This window comes from Tupaia chinensis, unplaced genomic scaffold, assembly GCF_000334495.1.
Source record: "Tupaia chinensis unplaced genomic scaffold, TupChi_1.0 Scaffold000365_1, whole genome shotgun sequence".
Classification (NCBI taxonomy): Eukaryota; Metazoa; Chordata; class Mammalia; order Scandentia; family Tupaiidae; genus Tupaia; species Tupaia belangeri.
Window position 1 is genome coordinate 1,569,108 of NW_006159862.1, and position 13,993 is coordinate 1,583,100.

Sequence of the window (13,993 nt, forward strand, 5' to 3'; positions counted from 1 at the left end):
AGAAAGCGAGAAATCACCCCCCAGGGGAGATGGCCACACTGCAATCCCTTCTCTTTCATTCTCCTCTCGGGATCTGGGGCATGCACAGACACACGCCCGGCTTGAGTTTTAATCCACCGGGTCTGGGACGCGACCCGCGGTCGACTACATGGGAGTCCAGTGACACAGCCATTATGCTAACTGCTGGTCCCGGTTGGTGGTTTTTTTTTTTTTTAGAGAGTTTTGCTATAATGTGCATATAGTCACCAGAGAGATAGAGACAGAGACAGAAAGTGAGAAATCACCCCCCAGGGAGATGGCCACACTGCAATCCCTTCTCCTCCATCCTGCTCTTGGGGTCTAGGGCACGCACACACACACGCTCAGCATGACTTTTAAGTTGCCAGGTCTGGGACTCGCCGCTGGGTACGGGATTTGAACTGTGATCAACTACATGGGAGTCCAGCGATGTAACCATTATGCCATCTGCTGGTCCCTATTGTGTTTTTTTCAATAATTATTTATTTTATTTTACATATTACTATCATTATTATTTAGGTTTTCTTTGGAGCCCCTGAACTCACCAGAGAGAGAGAGGGAAAGTGAGAAAGTAAGCTACCAGGTCCGGGATTTGAACCTCAGTCAGCCATGTGGGAGTCCAGCACCCTAACCACCATGCTACTTGCTGGCTCCAGATTAATTCGTCTCTGTTGCCCTTCCACAGAGGTGAGAACCCCAGTCCTGCGTTACCCTCGGGAAGTGCTTTTGTTACTGCTGCCCCCCGCCACGCCCCATCTCAGCACATCCGCCTCGCCATCGTCTTTCTTCTCAAGAGCAACCTGTTCTCGCCGTCTTGGCTCGGGCAGGCCACACGCGAGGTCAGTGTGCCGCAGGTGCCAGTGTGACTCCTGCTCTCGTCCAGGTGTCTCAGCCGTGGCTGTCGCAGAACATGGAGGCCACAGCCTGGCAGCAGACGGAAGCACAGGGGCGCTTTGCACCTCCTCCATCAGCAAGTTGCTGTCAGGAGTCAGGATTGGCCAGGGCCTTGCACAGCAGAGTAACCCACCCTCCCTCCGTGGTTAGCACGGAGGAGAAGGTCGCGGCTTCTCAGGGCTTCCCTGTCACCGAGAGCAGAGAGCAAGACTGACAGCTGCGAGAGCTCCAAGCAGTTTCTGAGGCCCAGCCTCTGCAGAGGACATGCTGATGCTGTCGGGCATTCTAAATCGGTGTCGCCCCTCGTCCTCGAAGTCACTGTCTGCGAGCCAGGTGGGTCGGCAGCGTACCATGCCTGAGAGGAGGCGAGGTTTGTACAAGAAAGTCTTCCTTCCTTCCTTTCTTTCTCTTTCCTTCCTTCCTTCCTTCCTTTCCTTCTTTCTGTCTTCTTCTTCTTCTTTTTTTTTTTTTTTTTTAAGTTTTTGCCATTGAGCCTTGTGCTCACCAGACAGTGAGAGGGGAAGTGAGAAATCACCCCAGTGCGGAGAGCCAGGCCGCAGTCCCTTATCCTCCATCCTCCTCCTGAGGTTTTAGGCACACACGACACACATCCAGTGTTAGTTTAAAGCCACCAGATCTGGGACTTGAACCGTAGTTGACTGTGTGGGAGTCCAGTGCCTTAACCACCAAGCCACGTGCTGCCCCCACAAGTTTTGTGAGGTGACAACCCTCCAGCGACGGCTCTCCAGGTGCACCAATGACAGGTGACATATCGCGTCGTTATCAGGCGTGTGCTCAGCGGTAGAGACTTCCGGTATATACTGTGCAGGTCCCCACAAAACCGATCCGGCTGCTCAAGGAGACCGAGCAGCTTCCCAGTCAGCCACCGCAGGCGACACCAGGGCCTTCCCAATGCTGACCGGATGAGAAGCTGGAGAACAGTCGCCTGTTCTGAGGGTCGCTCTGAATCTGCAGGCCTCAGTTACTCTGACCCCCATGTGGCTCCCTCCAAGTTCTGGAGCGTCATGTGTGTAGACATAAACAAGTCACCGACGTAGAGACGCAGCTCACATGTACCCTGGCTACCAGGGTGTCTTTGGCTGTGCCGTGTAAACGTCTCCTCTGGGAAATTCCTGTCCCAGCTCCAAGGGGATTGGGAGAAGTTCATGTAAAATGTGTGTGGGGACCAGCAGATGGCGGAATGGTTACATTGCTGCACTCCCACGTGGTTGACTGTGGTTCGAGTTCCAGACCCAGTGCTTAAAACTCATGCTAGGGGGACCAGCAGTTAGTGTAATGGCTATGTCGCTGGACTCCCATGTAGCCAACCGCTATTCGAGTCCTGGACCTGGTGGCTTAAACTCACACCGGGTGCGTGTGCGTGCGTGCCCAAGATCCCGAGAGGAGAATGTAAGAGAAGGGATTGCGGCGTGACCATCCCTTCTGGGGGGTAATTTCTTGCTTTCTATCTCTCTGTCTTTCTGGTGAGCACACGTACCCTATAGCAAAAATCTCTCAAAACAAACAAACAAACAAACAAACAAAAAAAACAAAACTCACGCTGGGCATGTGTGCGTCCAAAATCCTGAGAGGAAAATGGAGGGGAAGGGATTGTGGCAAGGCCATCCCTGCTGAGGGGTGATTTCTCGCTTTCTCTCTGTTTCTCTGGTGAGAGCACACGGCCTATAGCAAAAATCTCTCTTTAAAAAAATGTGCATGAATGCAATTTGAAAAAAAAAATTAAAGAATTATTTATTTAATTTTATTCATTATTATTTATTTTCTGACGAGAGAGAGAAAGGGAAAGTGAGAAAGCAAGCTGCCAGGTCTGGGACTTGACCTGTGGTCAGCCATGTGGGAGTCCAGCGCCTTCATCACCATGCCACCTGCCAGCCCCTGTTCTGTTTTGTTTTAAAGTGGATCTTCCCATGCAGGTCAGCCTCACAGCGCCTCGTGTTTTATCTCTGAGTCCCCACAGGCCCCAAGTCTTTGTTTTGCAGGTGGAGAAGAGCTTGCCTGGGGCTCAGGACAGAAACCGGAGCACGGCTACGTGGAAGCGGGGTACAGGGCTCCACAGGCAGGCACTGTGGGTTCTTCCAGGTCCTCTACCTGCTTGTCTCAGCTCTGTGACTCACGTTGTCCAGGAGAAAAGAGCAAAGTTCAAAACTGTATGGGTGAGGCAGAGCTGGGGTTCAAACGCAGGCTGCGTTTCCAAGGCTCTGATTCCTCCTCACACTCACTGGTTTGAAGGGTCAGGAGAGCCCTGCTGGGGTTGGGGGCAGCCACATCACACCGCGGCAGCACAGTTTGGCGGCCACGGCCATAGGCGCGAGACCCAGACTGCCTGGTGTGACCCTGGCTCTGCCAGTGACAAGCTGTGTGATCTCGGCAGGGACCTCATTCTCTGCGTTTTGGTTTCATCACAAAAAAATACCGGTTTCAGGATGGTACCTGTGTCATCATGCTGCTTTGAGGACTGTGTGGGTTAGGCGTGTCGTGTGCTTTGAGTAACAGCTCTGACATACACCCACTCAATGTGCTCCCCGGCTGCTGGGTGTACCAACGACTGACAATCGTCCCTACTGTTTCACGCTTTTTGTTTGTTTGTTTGTTTTTGCTATAGGGCACGTGCGCTTGCCAGAGAGACAGAAAGTGAGAAAGTATCCCCCAGGGGAGATGGCCACACGATAATCCCTTCTCCTCCATCTCCTCTTGAGATTTTGGGCACGCACGCACATGTGCCTGGTGTGAGTTTTAAGCTGCTAGGTCCGGGACTCGAACAGCAGTTGACTATGTGAGAGTCCAGCAACGTAACCATTATGCCACCTGTTGGTCCCTATTTTAAAATTTTTAAAAGTTTATTTCAGACCAGAGAAACACAGGGCTAGCAAGTAGCTTGGAGGTTAAGGCAGCTGGATCTCACATAGCAGATTCCATGGTTCGAGTCTCTGACCCGGTGGCTTGAGAATTATTGAGTATATGCATGCTCAAAATCCTGAGTAGAGAACAAAGGAGAAGGGATTGTGCATGGCCATCCCTCCTGAGGGGTGATTTCTCACTGTCCCTGCCTCCCTCTGTCTCTGTCTCTCTCTGGCAAATGCACATACCCTAGAGCAAAAACTAAAATACATACATAACATTTAAAAGAGAGAGAGAGACAGTGGCACCATCAGCAGGATCGCCCAGCCACGAGCCTCAGCCAGCCCAAATCAAGGGCTCACGCGTGAGCCCAGACTGTAGGGAGACCGCGGACTTGGACCCAAGGCCTTCACGTGTGGGCCAGCATCACAGAGCACGGCAATATTACTATGCTACTGCTGCCAACTCTTCATGTGGGTCGCCACCCTACAAAAAGAAAATTCATACAAGGGAAGCCAGAGGAGGGAGTGTTTTAGGGAACGATTCAGGCAACGCAGTGGGGATTCCAGTGGCGCGGTAGGACACGGTGAGTCGTCCCCCTCCCTGAACCTCAGGCCCTTCTGATAAATCCGTCCCGTCATGCTCAGTAGAAGTCGCGTGTGCCTGCCTTCCAGGTGCCAGGCAAAGCTAAGGGTAACAGGTACTTCCCATGGCGGCTGCGAGGACTGAAAATGGAGTACCTACAACACTTCACACGGGCCTCCCCTCCCCACGACAGCTGCTCTTAGCAGTGCAGGGCCAGCGTGCAGGGCCAGGGTGCGAGCCCGTTTCTGAGTTCTGTGTTGCCGCCATGCCCAGCCTACTCTTCCTCACCTTGGGCTCTGGGATCTCACTCCACACCGTAGCGCCATCTGTCCTGTCCCGGGCAAGGGCAGTGCGCTGTGCTGTGGGCCAGTGCTGGGGACCTCCTTACCACACGGAGACAAGAGCTGGGCTGCAGCAAAAGCTTCTCTAGGGAGCACTTCGCTTCCTAGCGTAAGAATGCCGTCTAAGACCCATTGCTGGGGCCAGCAAATGGCATAATGGTTATGTCCTGGATTCCCATGTAGTCGACCACGGTTCAAGGCACCAGACCTGGTGCCTTAAAACTCATGCAGGGCGTGTGTACATGCATGCCCGGAATCCTGAGAGGAGAGTGGAGGAGAAGGGATTGCAGTGCAGCTATCCCCTGGGGGGTGATTTCTCACTTTCTGTCTCTGTCTCTCTGGCAAGTGCACACACTCTATAGCAAAAATCTCTCTTCAAAAAAAAAAAAAAAGACTCATTGCTTAGATGCTGTCCCGGGAGGCAGGGCATACAAACTAACGGCTAATCCTCTCTGGCCTCTGAGACGAACGTGAGCTGCTGCTCCACGCTCTGGACGCGACATCATAGAGCGACCGCCGTGAGGCTGGGTTACTAATTCTCGCTGGCTCTCTATTTGTGACCACATTTGCGGCTTTGTTCCTTGGTCACCCAGCACAGTTTCAGCTCCACTTGGGGTTTCTGGGTTGAGGAAGGAGATCCCTACGAAGGTAGGCGGTTCGGCGTTGCTTTGATAAGTTTAGTAAGTCTCTTCACTAACAGTTTCGTGATATTTAAGCTGCCCAGCACCTGCATAGAGATGCTTACAAAAGGAAAGAGTTTAAATCTCTCACAGATGAAAGGAACTAAGAAATTCCTCTCAATTCCACACAGAAACGGGGAAAATCCAAAGCTCTGGAATCACCAGCTACAACACAATCTGCTCTTTCACAGTAGACGGTACGACGGTTGGAGGGTGGTTCTCAGATTCCATCGGGATTACAGGGCGGGTTTGTAAAAGTACACACTCCTGCCTGCGCCTGCCTCGAGCCCACCAGCACGCACCAAGGGTCTGATTCTCCAGGGCTGCCCAAGGCCTGGGGACGTACATTTCTACCAAGTTCCCAGCTGTGGCTGCTGACCCAGGGACCCCACTCTGAGAACCAAGGGTCTGGGGCAGCAGCATCAACGGAAATAGAACACAGGCCATGCGAAGAATTTATGTCCTAGTAGCCACATCAAAAACTAAGACGAGGGGCCAGGCAGTGACAGAGTGGAGATGCAGCTGGACCCACATGGGAAAGGTCCCGGGTTTGCATCCCTGGCCCTCTCTGAGTATCCCAGGTGTGCACACTCATACCCGAGGGTCAGGCCAGCTGAGGCTGGGGGTGGCTTGTGGCCTAGTGACGATATTGGGGATACCTGTCTCTGTGTCTCTGTATCTCTCATGGAAGAAATAAATGAGGTTGGCCTTGTATCCTAGCGGCTAAGAGAGCCAGATCTCACATGGCTAAATGGTTCAAATCCCAACCCTGGCAGCTTGAACACCATGTTGGGCGTATGTGCTCGTGTACCCACAATCCTGACAGGATGGAAAAAGAGAGGAGAGATTTCAGCGCGACCATGCCACAGTGAGGGATGCTTCTCTCTCTCTAGTGAGTGCATGTACCCTTTAGCAATTAAAAATAAGAAATAATGAATAAGCCTTAAAAATAAATCAAAAGGAAACAACAGGGAAAAACAATGTTAATCACTTCAGTCATGCGTCACCTAAGGATGGGGATATATTCTTTCTTGTTGGTTTGGTTTTTGCCGTAGGGCATGTGGTCACCAGAGAGGAGGGAAAGTGAGAAATCACTGCCCAGGGGGAAGACTACGCCACAACCCCTTCTCCTCTCTCCTCCTCCGGGGATTTTGGACAAGCACGCACATGCGCCTGGTGTGATTTTCTTTCTTTTTTTTTTGGAGAGGTTTTTCCCCATAGGGGACATGTGCTCACCAGAAAGACAGAGAGACAGAGGGACAGAAAGTGAGAAATCACCCCACTGGGAGTGAGAGAGATGGCCACACTGCAATCCCTCTCCTCCATTCTCCTCTTGAGATCTTGGGCACACACACACACACACACACACACACACACACACATACACCCGGCTTGAGTTTAAGCCACCAGGTCCAGGACTTGAACCGCAGTTGACTACAAGGGAGTCCAGCGACATAGCCATTACGCCAACTGCTGGTCCCAGTACGTGGTGTGATTTTTAAGCTGCTAGTTCCAGAACTCAAATCGTGGTTGGCCATGTGAGAGTCCAACGCCTTAACCACTATGCCGCTGCTGGTCCCGATGTATTTTTTCTTTTTTGGGGGGAAGTGGGGGGTGGGGAGGTTTTTGCTATAGGGCACGTGCACTCGCCAGACAGACAGAGAGAGACAGAGAGACAGAAAGCGAGAAATCACCCCCCAGGGGGGATGGTCACGCCGCAATCCCTTCTCCTCCATTCTCTTCTTGGGATCTTGGGCACACACGCACACGCGCCTGGTGTGAGTTTAAGCCACCGAGTCCGGGACTCGAACTGTGGTCGACTACGTGGGAGTCCAGCGACATAGCCATTACGCTAACTGCTGGCCCTGGTCCTGATGTATTTTTTAATTGCCAGGAAATGTGCGCACTCACCAGAGAGAGAGAGGGAAGGCATCCCCTAACGGGTGGTGGCTCCATCATCCTTTTTCCTCCGTTTCTCCTCTCCGTGAGGAGTGCGGGCACGCACGTATATGCACCCGGCGTGTTCTTCTCAGGGCGTAAGCACAGGCTATGGGGACGGCTCAGCACATGTCAATTCTGCCACGTGGTTGGTGGCTTCTGGACCAGACAAGGCAGGGGTAGCAAACTCTCATGGTCTGGAGGGCACCATCGGCTTTTCAAGGACTCGGCTTTCACTCGGTGCATGGAGGGGGCCTGACAGGGTTTTAAGTAGAGATCGGACGTGACTCATGTCACATGTTAGGAGGGCCAGGGCTGGGCACAACCCGCTGTCACAGGGGAAGTGGCTGGAGTAGACACTTTTTTTTTTTTTTAAGAATCATTTAATTTTTTTAAAGGATTATGTATTATTTAACTTTATTTAATTTGACCAGAGAAGGACAGAGTGAGAGACAGACAGAGAGAGAGGGAGAGAGAGAGAGGAAAAGTGGGAGAGCAAGCCAGTAGGTCCAGGACTCGAACCGTGGTCGGCCTTATGGGAGTCCAGTGTCCTTAACCACCACACCACCTGCTGGCCCCAGAATCATTTCAATTTTTAATGTCTTCTTTTTCTTCTTCAATTGACCAGAGAGAGAGAAAAAAGAGAAGGAGAGTGAGAAAACAAGCCACCAGGTCCAAGACTCAGACCCTGGTCAGTCATGTGGGACTCCAGTGCCTTGTCATGCTCTCTGCCAGGCCAGACACACACACACACACAGATGTGTGTATACACACACACTTTTTTTTTTTTTAAGGTTTTTGCCATAGAGTGCGTGGGCTCACCTGGAGAGAGACAGAGTGACACGGAGAAGAAAAGCGAGAAATCACCCCCGAGAGGGGATGGCCACACCCCAATCCCTTCTCCTCCTAGGGTTTTGGGTACTCATGTACACGTGCCCTGCGTGAGTTTCAGGCTACCAGGCCCTACCCTCCAATGGTGGTCGGCCGTGTGGGAGTCCAGGGCCTTAACCACTACGCCAGATGGACAGAGAGAGACAGAGAGACAGAAAGCGAGAAATCACCCCCCAGGGGGGATGGCCACACCACAATCCCTTCTTCTGCTGGCCCCCAGACACGTATTTTTCAGGTAGGAGTGAAGGACTACGGGCCTCAAGAAAAGGAGGTTTCAAAGATGCCCAGGCTCCGCCTTGGTAACTGGGAGGCCAAGCTGCGAGCTGCGTCACTCAGACGGGGAGGTGTGGGAAGCAGATGTGGGGACAAGGGAAGCGGAGGGGACTGCGGTGAGCCTCCGGTCAGTCCACATCACATGACCCAGGGCAGAGGACCTTAAAGAACGGCAAAAACATCTCGCAGGTTTCCTTCTTGACCCCAGAGCACCCATTCTCTCTGTTCCTGGGTCCAAACATGCTGGGCCCCCTAGAACCTGCCACAGGAGCCTCCTTCTCCGCCTGGGGACCAATTTGCTCACTGCCCACCCAGAGCTACCAGAAGCACCCACAGCTGCACCCTGGGGTCTCGGTCTGTACCTTGCTGAGCCGGGACTCGAACGCCAGCGAGGTGGAGGATTTCGAACTCCTCATGCCGGAGGCGGCGGTGGGGAGGGGCCGCGCACGGTCGGGGCCATGGCTCCCCGCTTTGCCAGCTGGGCTCCAGGGCTTGGCTGCACTCCGCATGTCTGTCCTGGCGGGGCTGTCGTTCTGCAGAGGGCGAGAAGACAGACGCGGTCACCATGACTTGAACCGGCTGAGGTTTACGGTTAGAACCAGCACGAAGTTCCCCCCACCACATCACCGGGAATGAGGCTTATAAAAAGGGGTACCCTGGGACCGCGCTAACCTGTATAACTTCACAGCAGCTTCCGGCAAACTGCTGAGACACGTGCACGACCACACTGATGTGCCGATATTCATTTAGGCAAAACAGGGAAGAAACACCAGGTACTGTGTGTGTGTGTGTGTGTATGCGTGCATGTGGCAGGCCTTCTGAAAGTTCACAGGAAAATGAAATGAAAGTTTATTTTGGTACGAACAGCTTTTGAAATCTACACAGTTTTTTAAAAATATTTTATTTATTTAAAGAATTTTAAAAAGAAATATTTATTTTTATTTATTATTATCATCATCATTATTTTTTAAGAGGTTTTTGCCTTAGGGCATGTGCACTTCTTGGAAAGAGAGACAGAGACAGTGAGAGGGAAAGTAAAACAATCATCCCTTCGGGGAGGAGATGGCCATGTCACTCTCCTCCATTCTCCTCCTGGGATCTTGGCACGCACACGCATGTACCCGGCATGATTTTCAAGTCACCGGGTTCAAGACTCCGATCTCAGTCAGCCATATCAGAGTCATGCCATCTGTTTCAAGCCACCAGGTCCAGGACTTGAACCACACTCAGCCATGTGAGAGTCGTGCTTGTTATAGGGTACACGCACTCGCCAGAGAGACAGATAGAGGGAAAGTGAGAAAGCAAGCCACCGGGTTCGGGACTTGAACCATAGTCAGCCATGTGGGAGTCAAGCACTTTAACCACAATACCACACAGTGGCTCCTAGTTTTTTAATAATACACATTTCCCATGAACTTTTTGAATACCACTCTCCTTTAGAGAGAGGGAGAGAGAGATATCCCACAGCCACATTGAGCAAGTCTGCTTAAGTCAAGGTATAAAATGCCCGTAACTGTTGCAGCTTTAGGGTTGACAGGAACAACCTACTAATTTTTAAATAGACATAAATAAATTACTTGAAAATCAGATTTCACAGAAGCACAAAATGACTTTTTTCTTCCTTTGGATAAAAACTGATACCATTTAAAAATTAATAAAGCATATTTGAATTAGGCAGAACTGACAGTAAGGGGCACAGTACCATCCTGACTGAAATACTGAACAGACGAGGGAGAGCCCCAAGCAGCAGGAGGCTGCTGGGAGCCGCATACAGGACAGGAGGGCCGCGTCTGCCATCAGCACTCAGTACCGTCATTCCTGAGCGAGGAGCGCCGGCCCATCCCTGCCGCTCCCCGGCTCTGTTTCCTCCATTAGCAGCAGAACAGCTGGGGATGAAATGCCCTCCAGGCCCTCCTCCACCTCCACCCCTGACTCTCCTGTCCCGGACAGTAATGGGTGTGTGGCACAGAGCCCCCAGCCATAGTGCTGCCTCCTTTCCAAGAACATCAAAAGTACCCCTCAGGGAGCCAGCTGGTGGCATGCAGTTAGGGTGCTGGGTCCCACATGGCCAACTGTATGGTTCAAGTCCCAGAGTTGGTGGCTTGAAAAACACGCTGGGTGGGACCAGCTAACGGTGGAATGGTTACGTCGCTGGATTCCCACGTAGTCAACCATGGTTCAAGTCCCAGGCCCGGTGGCTTAAACTCACACCAGCACGTGTGTGTGCACATGCCCAAAATCCTGAGAAAAGAATGGAGGAGAAGGGATTGAGGCATGGCCATTCTCTATGGGGGGGCGGGAGGGTGTGATTTCTCGCTTTCTGTCCCTCTGTCCCTCTCTCTCTCCAGTGAGTGCACATACCCTATAGCAAAAAAACTCTCAAAAAAAAAAAAAAGAAAGAAAGAAAGAAAGGAAGAAAGACAGACAGACAGAAAAAGAGAAAGAAAGAAAACCACGCTGGGCATATGCAGGTGCATGCTCAAAATCCCAAAAGGAGAATACAGAAAGGGGGGTGGTGTGGCCATTCGCCCCAGGATTAATTTCTCACATTCTCACTCTCTCTGTCTCTATGGTGAGCACAAATGTCCTATAGCAATTTTCTTTCTTTAAATGCACTTTAGGGGGCCAGGAAGTAGTGTGGAGGTTAAGCTGCTAGACTCACACATGGCCAACCACGGTTTGAGTCCCAGATCCAGCAACTTGAAAATCATGCATACCCAAAATCCTGAGAGGAGAATGGATGAGAAGGGACTGCGGTGTGGCCACCCCTCTGGGGAGAGATTTTTCACTTTCTCTCTCACTATCTCTGTCTCTCTCCAGTGAGCACACACACCTATGACAAAAACCTAAAAAAAAAATGCACTTTAGAAATGCATGTGACTCAGGACCAGGCATAATGACTATGTCACTGGATCCCATGTAGTCAACGCAGTTCGAGTCCCGGACCTAGTGGCTTAAGCTCACGCCAGGCGAGTATGTGTGCATGCCCAAGATTCTGAGAGGAGAATGGAGGAGAAGAGATTGCGGTGTGGCCATCCCCCCTGTGGGGTGATTTCTCGCTTTCTGTCTCTTTGTCTTTCTGGCGAGTGCGTGCGCCCTATAGCAAAAACCTCTCAAAAAAACCAAAACAAAACATGTGACCCTAGGTGTGGTGACGCGTGCTGTGCAGCCTCTGTGTTCTTCAAGTCAGGACCACGTGAGAGGCCTGGGTTCGATTCCTGGTCCGACCTAAAGGTTGGGCTTGGTGACATACACCTCTCATCCAGAGACTCGGCCAAGGCAGGAGGTCACGAACCTGAGGCTGGCCTGGGTAACACAGTGAGGCCTAGTCCGAAAAAGGGCCAGAGGCCACTCTACAGCTCAGTGGTTAAGACAGCTTGATCCCATATGGCCAAGTGTGGTTAGAGTCCCGGAACCAGCACCTTGACAAACACACAGGGTACATGTATACGCATGCCCAAAATCCTGAAAGGAGGGAGAGAGGGTGAAGGGATTGCAGCGTGGCCATTCCACACGGGAGTGCTATCTCCCGCTCTGTCTCTCTCTAGCAAATACACGTGCCCTCTGGTAATTAAACGTAAACAAATCAATAGAAACAAGCGGGAGCCAGATATGGTGGTGGCCACCTGTGCTCTCCCCTGGGAGGCTCAGGTAGGAGGGTTGTAACCGTGAGACCCATAAAACAAGGGGCCAGCAGATGGCGGAATGGTTACATCGCTGGACGTTCACGAAGCCTACCACAGTTAGAGTCTCAGACCCTGCAGCTGAAAACTCAGCTAGGACCAGCAGGTGGCGTGGTGGTTAAGGTGCTAGACACTCCCACAGGGGTGACCCCAGATCAAGTCCTAGACCTGGGAGCTTGTTTTCTTACTTTCACTCTCTCTCTCTCTCTGTCTCTCTGGTCAAATTAAAATAAATGAATGAATAAATAAAATAAAATAAAAAACTCAGCTGGGTGCGTGTGCATATGTTCCCCAAATCCTGAGAGGTGGGGCCAGCAGGTGGCATGGTGGTTAAGGCGTTGGACGCTCCTACATGGCCGACCATGGTTCAAGTGCCGGATCTGGTGGCTTGATTTCTCACTTTGCCTCTCTCTCTGTCTCTCTCTCTCTGGTCAAATTAAAATAAACGAATAAACAAATAAAAAATTTTAAAAATAATTTTTTTAATTAAAAAGAATCCTGAGAGGAGACTAGAGAAGGGATTGCAGCACAGCCGTTCCCCCAGGGGGTGATTTCTCGCTTTCTCTCTCTCTCTCCAGCGAGCTCATGAGCCGTATGGCAAAAAAATCTCTCTAAAAATAAACAAATAAATAAATAAAACCTCACAGGTAACAAGCAATCCAACGGCAACTCGCACAGGGCATGGAGGTCTAAGCCACTCCCTGTGCCTCTCCGCACCCCAGCACGGCCCACATACCACCCGTTAGAAGTCAGCACAGCCGGCCTCCTGCGCTGTCCTGCCTCTTTCCTGGCCGAGCACCGTTTCCAGCTGCCAGGCTCTCTGCAAGGCCACGCAGCGCCCCTACCTATTTAAACCAATTAGCTGCTGGCTGGCATGTGTCCAGAGAGCTACCTGGAACTGTGACCACGGCAGCCATGGAAACGTGGCTGCAGGTGAGCATAGTGTTTAACAGCTCTGTAATCTGAGGGCCAGCCCTAGCCTAGTGGGTAAGGGAGCGGATCCACAGGCTGACTGCCATCTGAGTCCTGGCTCGGCCTGGGTGCATGCCCAAATCCCAAGGGAGAATGGAAGAGAGGGGATTGGCATGGCCTTCCTCCCAAACCCCGAGGGCGCTTTCTCAGTTTTCCTCTGTCTCACTCCCTGGCTAGCATATGCACCTTGTAGCAAAATTTAAAAAGAAAAAAGAAAAAGAAAAAAGAAGTGGAGAAGGGATCCTGGTGTGGCCATGCCCCGCAGCGGGTGAGAGCTTCTCCCTCTCTGCTGGGTGGGTTTCTGAGAACTGTTATTCATTATCTCACCTACATGCTGCTTCAGAACCTTGTTAGCCTAAGCGTGGTTCTAAGAAGCACTTTCTCTATGCGCTAAGTAAAGGGGGCTGGGGAGGGGACAGTCCCATAGTTGAGCAGCAGTTGAGCGCTGTGAGAGGAAGCCAGATCCCACGTGGCCGACAGGTTCAAACCCAGGCCCTGCTGGCAACACGCCGAGTAGGCACACCTGTGCCCAGGATCCCGCGGGCATGGAGGATCAGAGGACGAGAGACTGCAGCGTGACCAGGCCCCCCAGGAGGAGCTCTCTCTCTCTCTCTCTGACATGCTCATGTACAACTTTATCATGAATTTTCTTTTCTTCTTTTCTTTTTTAATTTTTTTTTTTTTTTGCCATAGGGCATGTGCATTTGCTGGAGAGACAGAGAGAGGGAAAGTGAGAAATCGCTTCCCAGGAGGAATGACTGTGCCACAGTCCCTTCTCCTCGATTCGCCTTCTGGGAGTTTGGGCATGCACACACATTTTGATGTGATTTTCTTTTTCTTTCTTTTTTTTTTTTTTTTT

The 13,993-nt window shown here is 51.5% G+C and overlaps 1 protein-coding gene across 4 annotated transcripts in view; it reads right to left on the reverse strand.

Annotated features, from left to right (window-relative positions):
• SPECC1 (sperm antigen with calponin homology and coiled-coil domains 1) overlaps positions 1-13,993 on the reverse strand; it is a 362,600-nt gene that overhangs the window by 257,234 nt on the left and 91,373 nt on the right. For all 4 annotated transcript variants that reach the window (XM_027773699.1, XM_014589605.2, XM_027773700.1 and 1 more), the window contains exon 2: positions 8,842-9,012. In XM_027773699.1, coding sequence (XP_027629500.1) covers positions 8,842-8,988 — 147 coding nt within the window. In that variant the 5' untranslated portion in view covers positions 8,989-9,012. The remainder of the gene's footprint in view (positions 1-8,841; positions 9,013-13,993) is intronic.